General features: G+C 41.3%; 1 protein-coding gene across 2 annotated transcripts in view; it reads right to left on the bottom strand.

Annotated features, from left to right (window-relative positions):
* Positions 1–21,379, bottom strand: part of RAD51C (RAD51 paralog C) — a 114,131-nt gene that overhangs the window by 35,925 nt on the left and 56,827 nt on the right. For both annotated transcript variants that reach the window (XM_075589778.1, XM_075589777.1), the window contains exon 6: positions 10,567–10,633. In XM_075589778.1, coding sequence (XP_075445893.1) covers positions 10,567–10,633 — 67 coding nt within the window. The remainder of the gene's footprint in view (positions 1–10,566; positions 10,634–21,379) is intronic.

Here is a 21,379-nt window from a genome sequence, read left to right as displayed (position 1 = left end):
GAGAGAAATGGACACACAATGTTTTTAGTTACGGTTGCATGAGAGGGTTTTGGACTACATGCAAATTACTAAAAATACCATATGAAAAATCAATGCAAATTCAGAGATTCACTCTGCTTGTTTTACAATTAAAGGGTTTTTGTTCAAGGCAAATGAAATAGGAGAGATGCAGGATTACTAGTTCCACTGGAGACAGATATTTGTACCCACAGTCAATGGAATGTCTTTCAGTAAGTAAGACTGCAAACCCCTAAGGAAAGTGTGATTCTGAAACAAATACAATCATCTTTATTACGGGACCTGAAATAAGGGTCTATAAAATAAGCGACTGGTAAGAGGTCAGTTACGTAATAATACACCATCCTGGTAATAAGTACATTTGATCCGTTATCTGAAATGCATTATAGAACACTACAGCCAACACAGGATTAACATATATAGGTCTCCATTGTTATCTAATTAAGGAGATACACCTTTCAAAACAGCAACATTTGGTAGCTGAAACAAAATGATGACAAAGCTCCTATTCACAAAAATGCAATTACAACAGGACACTAGCTCAAACTAAACACTAATGGATGATGTTCCATACAGCAGCTAATTAGAATGGGTGGCGTAAAATTTTGAAAGTCTGCTGTATCATGTGAAAATGCCTCCATTCTTTTAAATCACCCTGGCCCACAGAAAGTTAATTTAGGGCATGAGGGACACAAGCTGATATTGCAAAAATTTTACGTGTTAACAGATTTTTATGATTAAAGAACATGTGTGAGTAAGCAGATTGTGTTTTGACAGATCTCAATTGTCCCAAGATATACAATAATGGAGTTGCAATTAACTTTTTCGGTGCTGGAAGTTCCACAAAATATGAGTGCCACAGGCCTTCCCGCATACCAACCAGGTGATCATTGCATAGCTGTCACATGGTTTCTACCCGCGCCATGATGTTGGGAATTCATTCTAATCAAGTTCATAGCTCAAAAAGAGCTACCCTACACAAGTGAAAAATGGATGACGTCTACTAGACATCCCAAATCACGCATCCAGGGACATACTAAAGGTTAATGAGGATATATAGTACGAAACGGCAGTTCAGAAAGTTTTCTGCCAAAAATCCATCTTGACATCAATAGGAATTTTCAGCTGAAAACTAACCAACTGCTTCGGAGTATATAGAATTACCCCCTTTGGGATACATTCTACATGTCCCGAAGCACACGTTCGGGATGGTTTCAGCCTAATATTCCCAAACACTTTAATGGGGATTTTCATCCGAAAACTGTCTGAAGGCTGCTTTGGCATATGTAGAATTGAACCCCGAGTATACTCAAATTTTCAGATGAAAATCTCCATTAAAGTTCCATGTAGCAGGTACATGTAAACAAATAGTAGAGAACAAATAATATATACTGTTTTCAACATGGGGTACACACTTTGACTTTGTGGTACATTACTGAATGATGGCTTATACAGTAGTTATACTATTACCCGGTGTTGCCTGGGGAAGGGTGGGGGGGGGGGGGGGTGGGAGGGGGGATGTCTAAAGTAGGGACGGTTAAAAAAAAATATTTTTCAATTTCTAACAATAGTTAGTCTATTTCTTGTCTCAATCTTTGTTCTTCAGGTCGGCTACACCTTTGTTCTTCCGTTTCAGAATTTTGGACTGCTTCTTATCGTAATCTTTGTTTTTCAATTCATCTGTCCGTTAGTCCTGATGTATCTGCTTCTCTCGAAGCAGCCTTTTTGTGCCTCTGATTGGTTGCCAGTTAAATGTGTTTCTTTTTTTTTGGGAGCCATTGCCAATCTAAAAACTATACTATTAAAATAAAATAAACTAACTCTAACTAGCTGCATCCTATCAGTCCATCCTGGTGTTTCCTAGCGTGTCCGTCTTCTCCCCTGAAGTTATTCTTCAGCATGTTGAGCACTCTTATTTTTACAATAGGTAGCCTGATTTTATTACCACACATGATATAACTATTTTTAATGGTATACTTTCAGATTTCTACATATGTTTGATTCATACGCTTGAACATGCATAGATATCTATGTGCATATTTAATTTCCTCTAATGTGATTTCCAACTGCACGATATTTCAGGTACTTCTCCTCCTCTCCTAATTAAACCGGGCCCATGGTTCTTCCACTATATGGTATGTACTCCGATAGGTTTGCATACTAGTCTTGGCTGTGATATATATTCATAAGTTTTGTATTATGTCATGACCCTAATACATATATCAATTATTACTTATGTTCCTTGAGGGTATCCACGTTTCTCTTTTTTCTCTTTTAAGTACCCAATCAGGATCAACCACTGATTTATATTCTTTGTATATATATATATATATATATATATATATATATATATATATATATTTTATGTTTTAGATGATATTAATCATAAATTAAATTCTATGCAATTTTATGCAGTTGCTCTAGTTAAGCTACATTTTAAATGTTTTCCATATGTGTTTAAGTTTTATGTATATATAGCCATGCAAAATAATGGTATATTACTTTCTCTCTGTTGGCAGTAAGTCCTGGTAAGTACAGGTATGCCAGCAGTAGTTATGGAGGTTTTCCCTCACACCATGGTGAGGTGCCCTGTGTATGGAGGGGAGTGGCTATATGCTCTGAGTCCCTGGATAGTGACATCAGGGATGCGCCTGCCTCCTGAAGTATATAAGGCACAACACAGTTAGTGACAGTGTGTTCCAGCAGCTGTGGGAAGTTGTTGGGAAGTTGTATTTTCCTGCATAAGGGATTGTAGGAACACTTTGTGACCCTAGTGCAGTAACTAGCGGTCCAGGTTGACCAATCGGCCTGTCTAAGCCACTCTGTGTCCAGGGACCTGGCACAGAGAGGATCTCCCTAGGAGAAGAAGGGAATCCCACTTCAATTTGGGAGGGCGTACCTGGCGAAGGGACAGCACGGAGATATGTGCGGCTAGAGCTGGCAGCTGCATGGGGCAGTCTGCTACATCCCAATCTGCAATAAAGATGACCTTGTTAACGATACCCCCACTGTGTGAGTGTGAAATTACTCAGCAGTGGATGGCACCACCAAGAAGGCGTTCCTCACCAGGACCATCTCCCTGCGGAAGCACAGATCATGATGAGGTGGAGGCGCTGCACATGATGTAAGTTGAACTCGCACCCACTACCTCAGCTACCTGTCCTGATGACATCCCCTAATACCATCAAGTGGGAGACTCAGGAGTCCTGTTGCCTACAGGTGCACCACCAAACACGTAATGGGGGTTGGTTATTAGAGTACCCGGGCCAATGTGAGATTGGGGGGGGGGGGAAACCCGTTACAATTGGAGGTGCTGCTGAGAGGACCTGTCAACAGGACAGGCTTTTGCTAGGCACACACTAGGAAACAGGGAAAGTGTATGCTGCCACTTTGTGCTACGTTGGGATGGAACCGCAGGGATAACCTGGGAACCTGAGAGGAGTTAGTGGGTCTGGAGAGGGGCTATAGCTGTCCGAGTCACCTTGAGGTCGCGCTAGGGGTAGGACGCCTGAAGGGATAGCCTGTTAACTAGGTCAGGACTCCTGGAGAGGGTCTGCACTAGGCTGACCAAGAGAGGTAGACGCCCAAGTACTGCATGGAAGCCCCAGAGTACTCTAGCCATTCCAGATCACTTACTACAGGGAGCACAGACTGGGAGGAAGGAGATACAGTAGACACTGAGAGAGTGAGCCTAGCCTGAGGTAGTGCCAACACGAGTTAGATCTACGTTAGGTACACAGGTGGTGCACAAGGCATGTTTATTGTACTGATGTGGTAGCTGCCCCGCAGAGCGGAGCTCCATGTACAATAATCCAGTATACAGTGAGCAAGAAGCGACCGTCAGAATGGAGGATCTGCAAAGAGCAGAAGGTCCAGGATGCCGGGATGAGGAAGAAGAACAAGCTACAGGAGAGACTCTTGTGTGTTTGTTATGGAAGGGCGTGAAAGCCGTGGCTGCGCCGTGTTTGTCATGCCTATGTTCTCGGGAAGATACCCCCGAGACTAGTGAGGACGACAGCCTTGCGAGATGGGAGGAACGAAATGGACTTTGTTATACACCAATAAACAAACAGCCAGACGCTACCGCAAATATGAAGAAGGACAGTACTTACCAAAATGGCGGTTCCCGCGTTCCGGGGACACCGCGTGGGCCAGCTGCAGAAAGTCTTGCAACTTTTCAGTTTGCTAATTGTTGGCCAGGATTGGCGGCAACGAGGAAACTCCACCCAGTTGGGGAGTTTGGCGCGAAAGCTGGAGCCGCGCCCTCATGGACTATGACTTGCTCCGCCCCAGTGCTGGGTCAGCCTACAAAGCGGCGAGACATCCCCCTAGTTTCAACCAGGGGGAGTGGTCTGCAGTTCCACCGGATGCCGATGGAGGAAGAGATCTCGATTGGGGACCCAACCCAAGATGGCGTCGCAGCACGTGCGTGTCCAGAGGTAGTTCCGGACGACCTGAGCGGTGTCGAGTGGGAGGCGATCGCGCCTCTACGGTCGAGCAGTGGGAGTCGATCCTCTACGGACAGACGGAGTGGGCGCTCGAACCGGAGAGCGAGAGGCTCAGCTGCTGAAGGAAAGAACGGACTTTGTGGCGGACGTGAGTCAGGTATTACGGAGGAGCAGGCCGTGACCCTGCCGGTACCTAACGTCCGGTCCAGTCCCCCAACCCCGTCCATCCCCAAAGTTAGCCCCAAGGCCTTAGTTCAATCCCCTGTCCCTGTCACCGGTTCCTTCGGGTCTACCTCTAGCCTGGGGATGTCAGGGGATTCCCGGGGTCCTACCGAAGAAAGGACTGGAAGCCTGGACTGGGGAACTTCGGATGATGGGTCGGAGGGTGGAGGGAGGATATCCCGACGAGGGTCGGTACCTAGTGATAGCACTAGTATGCTAAGTATCACAGGTGGACACTGGTCACAGCGTCGGGGAAAGGTTACGCCATTTGAGGGTACTTCAGGGGTATCCTCGGGCGGGCCTGAGGAGGAAGAGCCAATAGAACCCAACTCAGAGGAGGTACGGGAAACTAGGTGGTGGGCACCATTATATGAGGGTTATGTCGTCTGGATGGACCGCACCCGTTTCATTCTAGAAAGGGATGGGGTGGTTGACCATTGGTGGGCTCCTGGGGATTTCGACGATGAGGCCTATCTCAAAGAGCTGCGAGTAAGGTGGGATCGAATTCAAGGGGGTCTTATTACCCCAAAGGGATCGGAAGGGTTAGATGATCCAGTGAAGTTAGATGAGCCCCTGTCATGGGTGTTACCGGGAAAGGCTGGGCAAGCTAAATTAACCCGGGCCTGTCGAGCTGAACGGGCTATTACAGCCAAATTTAAAAGGTCTCATGGGCTTGAATACCCATATGTCCCCGAACCTCTGATGAGGGAAATAGAGGACAATCGACAGCGGTGGCTTCGTAATGATATAGAATATTATATCGTTAATAAAGGGGGAGCCATTAAGGGAGTTCAGGCTGAGCAGAGGGTTTCCCAACTGATGAGGGTTTGGAAAATCGGGCGAAGCATTTATACAGTATGCACAAGGAGGTGTATTGTAATGAGCGAGGCTTGCCCCGAGAGTATAGCGTGACAGTCACCGATGCAGCGGGGCGGGAGGTGAAGAAACCAGACCCTCGACACTACTATTAGGTCCCGGGAAAGAGGGGTCTGCCTTTTTCTTTAACGCTCCCTGCTGGTCAGTGAGTGGAAGGTTCTTACATTATTATGTGGATGTGATACCATTTAACGCTTAATTTGTGTGTTCTTTTTCAGTGTTTCCTGGAGCAAGGTACACCAAATTTAGGCCCCAGCCGGGACGGTGGGGATTCACCAGGGGGAGTATATAGCCATGCATAATAATGGTATATTACTGTCTCTCTGTTGGCAGTAAGTCCTGGTAAGTACAGGTATGCCAGCAGTAGTTATGGAGGTTTTCCCTCACACCATGGTGAGGTGCCCTGTGTATGGAGGGGAGTGGCTGTATGCTCTGAGTCCCTGGATAGTGACATCAGGGATGCGCCTGCCTCCTGAAGTATATAAGGCACGACACAGTTAGTGACAGTGTGTTCCAGAAGTTGTTGGGAAGTTGTATTTTCCTGCATAAGGGATTGTAGGAACACTTTGTGACCCTAGTGCAGTAACTAGCGGTCCAGGTTGACCAATCGGCCTGCCTAAGCCACTCTGTGTCCAGGGACCTGGCACAGAGAGGATCTCCCTAGGAGAAGAAGGGAATCCCACTTCAATTTGGGAGGGCGTACCTGGCGAAGGGACAGCACGGAGAGATGTGCGGCTAGAGCCGGCAGCTGCCTGGGGCAGTCTGCTACATCCCAATCTGCAATAAAGATGACCTTGTTAACGATACCCCCACTGTGTGAGTGTGAAATTACTCAGCAGTGGATGGCACCACCAAGAAGGAGTTCCTCACCAGGACCATCTCCCTGCGGAAGCACAGATCCTGATGAGGTGGAGGCGCTGCACATGATGTAAGTTGAACTCGCACCCACTACCTCAGCTACCTGTCCTGATGACATCCCCTAATACCATCAAGCGGGAGACTCAGGAGTCCTGTTGCCTACAGGTGCACCACCAAACACAAACACATAATGGGGGTTGGTTATTAGAGTACCCGGGCCAATGTGAGATTGGGGGGGGGGAAACCCTTTACATATAAATATTGATCGATTTGTGATACTGTCTTTTGAATTGTATGTTTGTACTTTATGATGAGAACCAAATCAGATACTTTGGTGGGTTATATTAAGTATTACGAGATGTTCAGACTTCATTCCCTGATGAAGTGACCTAGAGTCCCGAAACGTGTAGGAGGTTTGTGTTGGAGAGAACGCTGACGTAACCAGTGAGAGCGACATCGGAGAGACGATCAAATGGTGGGGATTTCCTTCTCTTGGGCAGATGGTCCCCCTCGCTGCGGTGGTGAGCGGCTGAGCATGTCGACAATGGCGTGCATATACCAGCGAGTGAGCTGGCGACTGGAGGGCTTCTACTAGAGTGGATCTCTCCATCTTGGGGACTTTGAGTTGCAGAGACAGGCGCCAGTGCCATCTGAGAGGACGTCCACTGCGATCCCCAGCCATCCACCCATCATATCCACCACCAGCTTAAGTTCTTTCAAATCTAAGGCTGTCTCACACTTTAATCTGGTCTGTAACTGTTTCATATGCTCATAATATATATTTTCTTTAACTGTGCACGCAATGTCTTGTATATAATGTATACCTTGTTCATTTATGTAACTGTACTTGTAACCATGTATTATTTGTTTTACTCTGTGCCCAGGACATACTTGAAAACGAAAGGTAACTCTCAATGTATCACTTCCTGGTAAAATATTTTATAAATAAATAAATCCATTATTGGATGTGAAGAACCTATCGTGCCACCTGGATTTCTGGTTATTATACCTCAATGTCTTTTATATTCTAATTGTATATGTGCATATCTCACCATCTTTTTACCAATATATACTTACAAAATACTATGCTATGAGAGGTCCTGCGCTTTCTTTCTTCTTTTTTTACATCCTATCAAGTCAACAATTTGAGAATGGCAAGAAAACAGAAAGACTACACTAAAGCTAAAATGTCAAAATAAAAGCTCTTTATTCATATGCTTTTGTTTCGTTTGCACTGTTCGCAGTGGAACGGAAGTACAAAGCATGAGGCATTTAGTTAAAATCAAGATAAACGGATTAGAACTGGAATCTGAAGTACTGAACCGGTACTTTGTGAACCGGTACTTTGTGAACCGAGTATGTCTCCTCCAAATATGTACCTACATTCCAAATTTGAACTTTATTGAACAATTTCCTGAGGAGCTAGAGTGAAAAAAACAAAGGTTTGACGAAAATTTGTTTGGGGGCTACCCGAAGCAATGGGTCAAACATACCAAAATCCCACCTAAGCTCTTCCTTATGAGCCTTTTAGAAAGCATGCTAAATTTGGTGGTGGTTCTAGGATTAAGTGTGTGGATTTTTATAGATGGACAAACACACAAACTTTCTGAATAATAGTATAGATAACCTATTATTCAGACAACTTGTTTCACTGTGAAATCACCCAGGAGTGAACACCTCCCCCCCCAAAAAAACCACACACACACACACACACACACACGCACACACACACACACGAAAAAGAAAGTACACCCTCTTTGAATTCTATGGTTTTACATATCAGGACATAATAACAATCATCTGTTCCTAAGCAGGTCTTAAAATTAGGTAACTACAACCTCAGATGAACAACATGTGTCATGATTAATTTAACAAAAATAAAGCCAAAATGGAGAAGCTGTGTGTGAAAAACTAAGTACACCCTTACTGCTTCCATATAAATTAAGATGCCAAGTAGCAGACAGGTGCTTCTAATTAAATGCCCTTGATTAATTGATCAGCAAGTGTGACCACCTCTAAAAAAGCCGAAGGTTTAGCACTTTGCTGGTCTGGAGCATTCAGGTGTGTGTTAACACAATGCCAAGGAATCAGCAATGATCTTAGAGAAGCAATTGTTGCTGCCCATCAATCTGGGAAGGGTTATAAGGCCATTTCCAAACAAATTAAAGTCCATCATTCTACAGTGAGAAAGATTATTCAAAAGTGGAAAACATTCAAGACAGTTGCCAATCTTCCCAGGAGTGGAAGTCCCAGCAAATTCACCCCAAGGTCAGACCATGCAATGCTCAGAGAAATTGCAAAAAACCCAAGAGTTACATCTTAGACTCTAGAGGCCTCAGTTTGCATGTTAAATGTTAAAGTTCATGACAGTACAATTAGAAAAAGACTGAACAAGTATGGTTTGTTTGGAAGGGAGAAAACCTCTTCTCTCTAAAAAGAACATGGCAGCATGGCTTAGGTTTGCAAAGTTGCATCTGAACAAACCACAAGACTTCTGTAACAATGTCGTTTGGACAGACGAGACCAAAGTGGAGATGTTTGGCCATAATGCACAGTGCCACGTTTGGCGAAAACCAAACAGCATATCAGCACAAACACCTCATATCAACTGTCAAACACGGTGGTGGAAGGGTGATGATTTGGGCTTGTTTTGCATCCACAGGACCTGGGAACCTTGTAGTCACTGAGTCAACCATGAACTCCTCTGTATACCAAAATATTCTAGAGTAAAATGTGAGGCCATCTGTCCGACAGCTAAAGCTTGGCCGAAATTGGGTCATGCAACAGGACAATGATCCCAAACACACCAGCAAATCTACAATAGAATGGCTGAAAAGAAAAGAATCAAGGTGTTGCAATGGCCCAGTCAAAGTCCAGACCTCAACCAGATTGAAATGCTGTGGCTGGACCTTAAGAGAGCTGTGCATAAACAAATGCCCACAAACCCCAATGAACTGAAGCAACGTTGTAAAGAAGAGGGGCCCAAAATTCCCCCACAACGATGTGATGGACTGATAAAGTCATACAGAAAACGATTACTTCAAGTTATTGCTGCAAAAGGTGGTTCTACAAGCTATTGAATCATAAGGTGTACTTAGTTTTTCACACATGGCTTCTCCATTTTGGCTTTATTTTTGTTAAATAAATCATGAAATAGTATAATATGTCAAGTGTTGTTAATCATGTTCGTAATTCTCCCCATTTTTTCAAGAAAACTCCCTCAAAGTTTGCTTATTAATGACATTTCTACTTTCACTCCGAGAAAAGATCCTTCAACCCAATGCAAGTCAGTGGAAGCTGTACCCCAACATTTCTCCTTAAATGCGTTTTCTACTTGTTGGACAGTGTGTGTTTGTTGTATTACTTGTATACAAAGCACAGCACTGACAAAAAATGTTTTTGGGTGCAGAGGTATAAAACGGTCTCGCTAATTCTCATCGTGGTAATTGGTATCATTGGTATCTGCTCTGTGTACTTATTAATGTGGGCTGTGACACTGATCAGTCAGAATGCTACTTTCAGTTCACAGAGCCTAAAAGTATTTCATATAATTTGCCTTTTGCACAGAACCTTCAGAGGCAGAACATTCAGATTGGCAAACACTATTGCAATGCATTTACTGACTACATTTGTAAAACAGCTCATATAAATGTTAATATTTTAGTTTAACACACATGCTCTGAGGGTTCGGCCTCATGGAACCCTGTGTATAATCCAACACATATGTAAGTAATACACGTGAAGTCATCCATAACTCCCCTGTTTTCTGCTATATTGCTTGACTGAGGAGGTAGAGATAATGGGAAGGAAAAGGGATAGTTCTTGTATTAAGTATAGGACACAGGCAGAAGGCATTCAAGATTGGAAAGTGGGATAGCAAATGCATCCAATGTTATAATGGTTGAATTTTTCTTAGCCTCATCAATATCAGAGGGCTGTAATGTATTCCTGACCCAATTGTGAAAAGTATACCTTGGGGTGAAATGTGTCTTGCATTATACATATCCATTTGGATTGCTAGTATCTTGTACTTATCTGTCATTCTCATTTATTATAGACGTCTTTCACTCGTTTACTTCACGTGAAAAGTCAGCCAGTAGGGAATTTCTTCTTAAAAGCTGCCAAATATTGGATTAGGACATACCTAAAGCAGGTATCAACATCGATTGATTGTGTCCAATCCTAGTTGTCATCTGATTTGTCAATATTACCTACCAAAAAAAAGTTACATCATTTAAGAAGTATAAACATATCAATATACTACAATTTTGTCACTGAAATCATGTGGTAAAGAATAATAACAATAAATAATTTTACAGGAGTTCCTTGCTTATGGTCCGTGCTGTGAATACATCTTCGCCAAGCTGGGCAAGAGATTCACAAGAGAGGGAATAACATTTTCAACACCATGAAGAAGTTGGCCTCACTGTCTATTAACAACGTAGCAGAGACGTTAAAACATATACTGTATTTAAGAACCAATACCTGAATATATATATATATATATATATATATATATATATATATATATATATATATGTAACAGAGCAGATGGCACACAAATACAGATGAAGACAGGTGCTTAGTCCCATATGAATGAATATAATCAAAGGCTCCTTACCAGGCAGACCAGAGAATCCAAAGCAGGCACAGCAAGGAAGAGACAGCACACTTGTTAGCAAAAAGAATTGTATTAGTGAAGCAGGCACAAAACACCAACGTTTCGGTCCTAAAAACATACTTTATAAAGGTCCTGTTTTTAGGACCGAAACGTTGGTGTTTTGTGCCTGCTTCACTAATACAATTCTTTTTGCTAACAAGTGTGCTGTCTCTTCCTTGCTGTGCCTGCTTTGGATTCCCTGGATTCTCTGGTCTGCCAGGTAAGGAGCCTTTGATTATATATATATATATATATATATATATATATATATATATATATATGAGAAAAGAGGAGAGAGCGCACACTCCATAGCGTAAAACTGTGACAATTTATTGGGGGGGGGGGGGGGGGATGGGAGAGGGAAAGGCATAAGAATCGCACTCACAAGAATTCAAATAAAAATGCACGATTGTGAATTAATATCACCACCAAGCTGGAGAATCACCGCTATCCATGGAAAGTGTCCACCGGAAAGATGATACTCTGTGTATGTTGTTCTTCAGAAGCATATACCATCTGGTGTAGCCTTTCCGTGGGTTTCCTGCTGCTCATCTTGGTGTTTCACTCAATGCAGAGGAACAGAAGGTCTTCACAAACATCCAGCGCGACCCGACCAGATCGCGCACTTCCGTATTGACGCAGTGTCGTGAAGTAGTAACGTAGTGACGTCCCTGACGCGTTTCGTCGCAATGGCGACTTTCTCAAAGGGGGATGGATTCAGAGTTCAAGTAGAGGGATATATAAACCCTATTGTTGCTTAGCAACCCTCGTAGTTGAGACCTCATAGGTCCAATGATATAATTAGTTCCTCATTAGTAATGACAATGAATTAATTATGGAGCTACTAGGGTAACATAATAATGTATAAACATCAGACAAACATGTACATGGAAATTCTATAAATGATAACAGAAAACAAGAAGCTGTAATATAAATGAACTTATCAGGTTCTACAACAATGTTACCTATTGAAAACTAAAAAACTTTTAAAAAGAATTCTATATTGTATCAAAACCATACAAATATTATTCTAAATCAATAAAAATCAATATATTTAAAACCATAAAAAGGCATACAAATGTTGAATTATAACAAATCTATGAGTAAATCTTTTAGAACAATCATGTTCTATAATAACAATAGTTATTAGAAAGACTCAGAAACCTATATAGATATAGGTATATCCCAATAGTATAACCAATATAATTATAGATGATTACATATAGATATGTTTGATATAATGGACACAACACTTAGATAAAAGAGATAATCTTATATAAATATATTTATCTCAATGGAAGGCAGGAGAAGAAAAACACACAAAAGGAATATTATCTAAATAGGTGCTAGTAGCAGGGAGATTGTGGGAAGAAGGAACTACACCAAGGTACTTGTGTCCAGACACTCATTAAGTCCACCAGGAGACAATGTGCCTAACTGGTGGATCCAGAATGTCTCCTGACGACAAAGAATCTTAAAGCGATCGCCTCCCAGGGCAAGAGGAGAAACATATTCAAGACCCATAATGGTAAGGGTTTTGGGATCCCCATTGTGCACCAGTTTGAAATGTCTAGATACACTATGGGAATTGATGCCATTTACTATGTTTCTCCTATGCTCCGTGAAGCGAGTGCTTAAAGGGCGCGTCGTGCGACCCACGTATTGTAGGTCACAGCCACATTGTAGCACATATACTACAAAGGTACTTAAACAATTTATGTGGCCCCTAATTTGATGCGTGGTACCTCTAGGATAGGAGACAAAACTAGATTTAATACTGATGTGTTTACAGGTGATACATCGACCCCTGCCACATCTGTGATTCCCACTAGGGGCCACAGAGGCGGCAGTGGTGGATGCACCAGTTGACCTGAGTTTACTTGGAGCAACAATACTTTTGATGTTCCTGGCCTTTCTATAGGTAATGGAAATCCTGTTTGGAAGAATAGACCCCAAATGAGGGTCACATTACAAAATTTTCCAGTGGTCATTCAGAATATTCCGAATAGACCTATAAGATTGATTGTAAATTGTTATAAATCTTACAGATGAAGGATTACCATCAACCACAGGTATAGGGGTGGTGTAATTCAAACAGGATTTGGTTTTTGTTTTGATTTTAGTATTTTTCAATAATTGTGATCTGTCCAAAGCTTGAACTTTGTTAAATGAGTCAGTGATGAGTTTAGCATCATATCCTTTGGAAATAAACTTATCACTCAATACATTAGATTGATGCAAAAACTCACACTCTCTACTACAATTCCTTTTAAGGCGATGGAACTGCCCTAAAGGAATATTGTTGAGCCATTGTGTATGCTGATTGCTTGATGCATGTACATAATTATTAACCGATACTGGTTTAAAATGACTGGAGGTAACAATATTTAAGTCTAGATCTGAGGTAAGACAAAGGTCCAAAAAAACGATGGACACAGGACTAATCTCAAAAGTGAATTTTAAACCCAGTGAATTCACATCAAAACAACTCAAAATGTTTGAAAGAACTGCCTCCTCACCTTCCCAAATAATAATAATGTTGGTAAGGGAAGTGTTCCCTAATAGGGTGCTCTAAGGTGACGTCGGTGAAGACTTAGATATAAAATAGAGTAGTCTTCGGGTGAGTCCAGGATAATGCTTAATGAGCAGCGTTGTCTAATTCCCAAATGACACACTTAAAACAATCATATATTGGCAGCAAATATTGCAAAACACCGTTAAAGGACAGACCGCTGTAGGGAGAGAAACCTCTAACCTGACCGGTGTGTTGGTCCCACCCGGCGGTCCCTTCTTTGGCGGGTCACGTGTTCCCAGCGGGTCCTCTCGGCAGAGAGTATAAATACTCACATAGCTGCCTTCTTGGTGCCGGTGTGCTGCTATGGGGATAAAGAACTGTTCCACTGCTCTCTTCGTAGCGTGCGTCCGTCCCAGCAGCTGATAACAGGATAGGTGAAAGGACTCTGAGCACTGCAAAAATGTCAGGCTGGCGGCAACGTGCAAAAAAAAACTTTATTGTGGCATAAAAGCCCAGATTAAAAAGACATACAAAACAATTCTCTGACGCGTTTCGTCTTACGACTTTATCAAAGAGTGCTTTATGGCAGCTAGAGATGTGCCCTAAATAGCCCTGAGTTCCCGCGCAAGGATGGGAGTACCCACCCTCCTATGACGTAATCCCTACAGCTGGAATAATATATGCATAATGAAGGAAACGGCTCTCACAGCGTAGTATAGAGGGATTAACTCATACGCTGCTGATAGAATGTGAGAACCAGTAATGAACAAGTAATAAGATTGGCAAGGAACATATGGTGTCATTTAGGGGCAATCACCTAGCCGCCACAGCAAACTGACATATGGAGAACAAAACAGTTAACAAACATATAAAAACTTAAATTATTAATAAAATAGGTAAAGAAATATATAAAAAGTGAAAAAATAATAATAAAACACTAATGAAAAATAGTAAATAAATAAATGACCTAACATTATAACTATATATATGTGGTAATATCATAGGAAAAAATTAAACAAGACTAATTCTAAACTAATCTGTGACTATATAAAAATACAATAAACACCTAATGTGTTCCTTATCTAAAAAAAATAATCACATGTAAAGAATCCTATGTCTATTAAAACAGGAGTGTTATATAAAGACTAATAAATAGAATTGTATAAGGTATTAAATTTGCAGGTGTTCTGGTAACAGACAGTATAATTGCAGAAGAAACCATAAATGCCAAAAAACATAATATCTATAAGTTATTATAGTATATACATTAAATACTAAGTGGATATTCCACATGTTATTTTTTTAAAATAATTACAGTAGAGCCCCGTATACAACTCAATATACAATAACAGATATTGACATTAGCACTAATATACACAGATTAAGTTAATAATAATTCCATACATTTAAGATGAAATGATACCAATTTGTATTAAGCAGAATAGAACCACATAGTAAATGAAACCCCATTACATGAATGAAAGGGATATACAATCCAAATAGCAATAACCAATGTTAAGAGATAGGTGCTATAATATCAACCTACAAAAAGTGGGCCAGCTCCCAATCCACATTGATACCTTGTGGGTGGAGGCTGTCCATACAGAAAATCCAAGACATCTCTTTTTGGTTAAGAATTATTAGTCTGTTTCCACCTCTTGTCATAATGGGAACATGTTCAAGCCCCAAAAAGGAAAAACCCTTTAAACCTCCCTGATGACATGAGGAAAAATGTCGAGGGAGTTTTTTTTTGCACGTTGCCGCCAGCCTGACATTTTTGCAGTGCTCAGAGTCCTTTCACCTATCCAAATAATAATAATATCATCGATGAAACGACCATAGTACACGAGACCCGCTCCCAGCTCCGCGTGTTGCCATACAGATGTTTCTTCCCAGTATCCCATGAAGAGATTGGCATAGCTGGGAGCGAATCTCGTGTCCATGGCCATTCCACAAATCTGTAAATAAAACAATTCCTAAAATAAAAATAATTATGTGTAAGAATAAAATTAATACTGTCTAATATGAATTGTTTATGTATAATTGGGATGGATAAGTCTGTGTCAAGCCAATACTTAATGGCTTCAACCCCCCTGGAATGATCTATGCATGTGTAGAGAGATGACACATCGCATGATGCCCACAAATATGTGGGTTGCCATTTGATTCCGGAGATGGAGTCGATGACATACAGCGTATCCCTAATATGTGACCTGAGACGAGCTACAAAGGGCTGAAGATAATAATCTACATATTGGGATAGGCTGGACGTCATCGACTCCACCCCCGAAATAATAGGCCTTCCAGGGGGATTGGACACAGACTTGTGCACCTTCGGTAAATGATAAAAAATGGGGGTGCGGGGAAATTCATGATATAAAAACTTAAATTCAATTTTGGATAAAATACCACCATGTAGCGCTTGTGTGAGATGTTCTTTAAGTAGGTCCTGATATCCATCTGTAGGATCACTTGACAGGACAGAGTAGGAGGCGGAGTCACCCAAGAGTCTATGTGCCTCTAATAGGTAGGCACATCTGTCCTGGATGACTATGCCTCCCCCTTATCTGCCTGTCTGATCACAATACTACTGTTATCCTTTAATTCCTTTAGTGCATCCAGCTCACCTTTAGAAAGATTTTTTGTATATTTAGTAGGTTTTACACAAAGTGACTCAAAGTCTTTTAACACTAAATTGAAAAACGTGTCCACAAAACCCCCCTTAGAATGGTAGGGGAAGAACAAAGACTTCGACCTAAATGGGGAATGCATAATAGTTAAATCATCCTGTTCCATTTCTATAGTATTGCTAAGATGCATAGATAGATCGAAATGATCTATTGCATCGGATGGTGCGCCTTCAGATTCTATTAATAGATCAGTGAGTGCCTGGACACAAGCCTTCTCCTGTGGATTAAATAATATGGGAACATCTATTGATTTCTTATTGCTGTCCTGTATGTTAAAATGTCTTTTTAATGTGATATTACGAATAAAACTATTCAGGTCAACAAATAATTGAAATGCATTTGGGCCCGTATGTGGGCCAAAGAAAGGCCTTTTTCGAGTAACATTTTTTGATCTATAGATAAGAGTACAGTGGATAGATTGAATATCCCCACTGTTTACAGGTAGATTCAGTCTTCCTATGTTCTCCTTCTTCCTTTGGACAACCCTCCCTGCTCTAACTCCTCTGCTCCTCTTTTTCCCTGATGGTTGACTTTGTTTGGGGCACCGTGTTTCCAAAAAGGATAATGTTTTTCCTTTCCTAATTCTTTTTCCTTTTCTCTTATTTTCTTCTCCTGCCTTGGGGTCTTGTCTAAAAAATGTGGACCCTTGAGACTGGGTTTAGTGTCTCTCGGTCTAGCACCCGTCATGGTTCTCTGGGACATCGTTAACTGCATCCCCAGGGAGTGTCAATTTCAAGTGGGGTGAACCTACTGCCAGAAGACGAGGCAACCCCAGGAGCCCAATGCGAAGATGACTCTCCCGGACGGTCAGCCGAGCCCCTGGAAGAAGGACCACCCCTCTCTCCTGAGGGGCAACGAGGGCCCCCATGTACGGGAGTTAGAACCATATCTACCTCTTCGGGAATAACTATGTGAACGTTTCCATACTCTAACCTTATCTGTGGCATAGTCTTCCTTGTCTCGTTCCAGCTTGCTTTGTTTTCTGTTAGCTAGTTCCTTCTCAAAAGTTATGACCCTTTAAATGGTCAATTCATCGAATTCTTTAAATTCTCGACTATCTGAATGAGGTTTAAGTGTATCCTGTAGAATATCAATTTCTTGTTCTAGTGTTTTAATTTTTTCATCTCTATATTCCACTAAGATCCTCATTAATGTGAAGGAACATGTATCTAATGTTTTATTCCAATTATTAGTAAACTCAATTTCCGTCTCAAACGTTGGGTGTTTTTTAATTCTGAGACCTCTTGGAATAATTTTCCTGTCAATGTAATCTTGTAGTGAGTATGCGTCCCACCAATGGCGCATCTCATCTTTCTGGAGCCTTTCTAACTTAACAAAATGTTCTTTGATATCTATATCAGTGTCTGTGGACATGTCTAAATTAGTGTCTACTCCAGCTGAAGAGATGAGACCACTTCTCCTACTCCTTCTTTCACTGGCTGTCTGCATCATTTTGTGATGGAATCTAAATGTGAACTATATAAAGGCTGCTACTAATGGGTTAGAACATAGGACAAAACAAACAAGAAAGTAGCGCCAATTTTTTTAAAATTTATTTCATCGCTCCCAGCTATGCCAATCTCTTCATGGGATACTGGGAAGAAACATCCGTATGGCAACACGCGGAGCTGGGAGCGGGTCTAGTGTACTATGGTCGTTTCATCGATGATATTATTATTATTTGGGAAGGTGAGGAGGCAGTTCTTTCAAACATTTTGAGTTCTTTTGATGTGAATCCACTGGGTTTAAAATTCGCTTTTGAGAAATATTGTTACCTCCACTACCAGTATCGGTTAATAATTATGTACATGCATCAAGCAATCACCATACACAATGGCTCAACAATATTCCTTTAGGGCAGTTTCATCGCCTTAAAAGGAATTGTAGTAGAGTGTGAGTTTTTGCATCAATCTAATGTATTAAGTGATGAGTTTAGCATCATATCCTTTGGAAATAAACTTATCACTGACTCATTTAACAAAAGTTCAAGCTTTGGACAGATCACAATTATTGAAAAATACTAAAATCAAAACAAAAACCAAATCCTGTTTGAATTACACCACCCCTATACCTGTGGTTGATGGTAATCCTTCGTCTGTAAGATTTATAACAACTTACAATCAATCTTATAGGTCTATTCGGAATATTCTGAATGACCACAGGAAAATTTTAAAATGTGACCCTCATTTGGGGTCTATTCTTCCAGACAGGATTTCCATTACCTATAGAAAGGCCAGGAACATCAAAAGTATTGTTGGTCCAAGTAAACTCAGGTCAACTGGTGCATCCACCACTGCCGCCTCTGTGGCCCCTAGCGGGAATCACAGATGCGGCAGGGGTCGATGTATCACCTGTAAACACCTCAGTATTAAATCTAGCTTTGTCTCCTATCCTAGAGGTACCACGCATCAAATTAGGGGCCACATAAATTGTTTAAGTACCTTTGTAGTATATGTGCTACAATGTGGCTGTGACCTACAATACGTGGGTCGCACGACGCGCCCTTTAAGCACTCGCTTCCTGGAGCATAGGAGAAACATAGTAAATGGCATCAATTCCCATAGTGTATCTAGACATTTCAAACTGGTGCACAATGGGGATCCCAAAACCCTTACCATTATGGGTCTTGAATATGTTTCTCCTCTTGCCCTGGGAGGCGATCGCTTTAAGATTCTTTGTCGTCAGGAGACGTTCTGGATCCACCAGTTAGGCACATTGTCTCCTGGTGGACTTAATGAGTGTCTGGACACAAGTACCTTGGTGTAGTTCCTTCTTCCCACAATCTCCCTGCTACTAGCACCTATTTAGATAATATTATTTATTTATAAAATATTTTACCAGGAAGTAATACATTGAGAGTTACCTCTCGTTTTCAAGTATGTCCTGGGCACAGAGTTAAGACAAATAATACATGGTTACAAATACAGTTACATAAATGAACAGGGTATACATTATATACAAGACATTGCATGCACAGTTAAAGAAAATATATGTTATGGGCGTATGTACACTGGCGACACACTTTATTCGAGCTCGGCTAGTCCCACGAATTCGGGTATACCCGGGTGTATTGAGGTTTGTGACTGTTTTCTGCCCGAGTGCATTGGGTTATTTTCCAGGCAGGGATTGAAGCATTTTATTCCCGCTGGCTGCAATACTGCACAGTATATATATATATACTGCATTACAATTCATGAATTTATGCCATCTGGTAGACACGCGAAGCATTGCAGCCTATTAAATCCTAATCATTATCATTTAACAGATCAGCCGCCCGTCAGCCAGGCATGAACCCAGGCTGGGAAGGCAAACACAACGGGGCTTGTCAGAGGTGAGGAGCGGCGCATTCCAGGTATCTGCCAGGTACATACTGGGTATTTGCTCGAATAAAGTGTGTCGGTTCAGTAACAGTTACAGACCAGATTAAAATGTGAGACAGCCTTAGATTTGAAAGAACTTAAACTGGTGGTGGATGTGAGAGTCTCTGGTAGGTTGTTCCAGTTTTGGGGTGCACGGTAAGAGAAGGAGGAACGGCCGGATACTTTGTTGAGCCTTGGGACCATGAACAGTCTTTTGGAGTCAGATCTCAGGTGATAGGTGCTGCATGTGGTAGAGGTGAGGAGCTTGTTCAGGTAGCTGGGTAGCTTGCCCATAAAGAATTTAAAGGTGAACTTTGCGCCTAGACTCTAGTGATGACCAATCTAGTTCTTTGAGCATTTCGCAGTGATGTGTGTTGTAGTTGCATTGGAGAACAAAACGACAAATTGAATTGTAGAGGGTGTCAAGTTTGCTAAGGTGGGTTTGAGGAGCCGAGCCATATACTATGTCTCCATAGTCAATAATTGGTATTAGCATCTGCTGTGCGATACACTTTCTGACCAGGAGACTTAGGGAGGATTTGTTCCTGTAAAGTACCCCTAGTTTGGCATAGGTCTTGGTTGTCAGGGTATCAATGTGCATTCCGAATGTTAAGTGGGAGTCAAACCATAAGCCCAGGTATTTAAAACTAGTGACAGGGGTTAGGGTGGTGTTAGTGTTGGTTCTAATATGGAGCTCAGTCGCTGGAAGCTTTAAGAATTTAGTCTTGGTCCCAAATACCATTGTTACAGTCTTGTCAGTGTTTAAAAACAGTTTGTTTTGGGAAATCCAGTTTTCGAGTCTCAAAAAGTCAGACTGTAGTATGTGTTGAAGGTCAGAGAGGCTATGGCTGTGTGCATATAGGATTGTGTCATCTGCATACATATGTATTGAGGCTTCCTTACAAGCTGTGGGAAGATCATTAATGAACACTGAGAAGAGTAGGGGCCCCAGAACAGAGCCTTGCGGGACACCACAGGTGATATCCAGGGGGTTGGAGTTAGAGCCTGAGATGGACACATGTTGGGATCTTCCTGATAGGTAGGACTGAAACCAGTTTAAAGCATGCTTCCCTATTCCAGAGCTCTGGAGTTTGTTAAGCAGGATAGCATGATCAACTGTATCAAAAGCCTTTGCAAAATCTAGGAATACTGCACCAGTGAGTTGTCCCCGTTCCATTCCACACTGGATTTCATTGCAAACTTTTAGCAGGGTAGTTACGGTGGAGTGTTTGGGACAAAAACCAGATTGGAATTGGCTAGGGAAATTTGTCTTGGTGTATTCCTTTTGTGTGTTTTCCTTCTCCTGCCTTCCATTGAGATAAATATATTTATATAAGATTATCTCTTTTATCTAAGTGTTATGTGTCCATTATATCAAACATATCTATATGTAATCATCTGTAATTATATTGGTTATACTATTGGGATATACCTATATCTATATAGGTTTCTGAGTCTAATAACTATTGTTATTATAGATCAAGATTGTTCTAAAAGATTTACTCATAGATTTGTTATAATTCAACATTTGTATGCCTTTTTATGGTTTTAAATATATTGATTTTTATTGATTTAGAATAATATGTGTATGGTTTTGATACAATATAGAATTCTTTTTAAAAGTTTTTTAGTTTTCAATAGGTAACATTGTTGTAGAACCTGATAAGTTCATTTATATTACAGCTTCTTGTTTTCTGTTATCATTTATAGAATTTCCATGTACATGTTTGTCT

Source organism: Ascaphus truei, chromosome 3 (assembly GCF_040206685.1).
Source record: "Ascaphus truei isolate aAscTru1 chromosome 3, aAscTru1.hap1, whole genome shotgun sequence".
Taxonomy (NCBI): domain Eukaryota; kingdom Metazoa; phylum Chordata; class Amphibia; order Anura; family Ascaphidae; genus Ascaphus; species Ascaphus truei.
The sequence above is the reverse complement of the archived record's forward strand: the minus strand, read 5'-3'. Positions and strand labels throughout refer to the sequence as shown.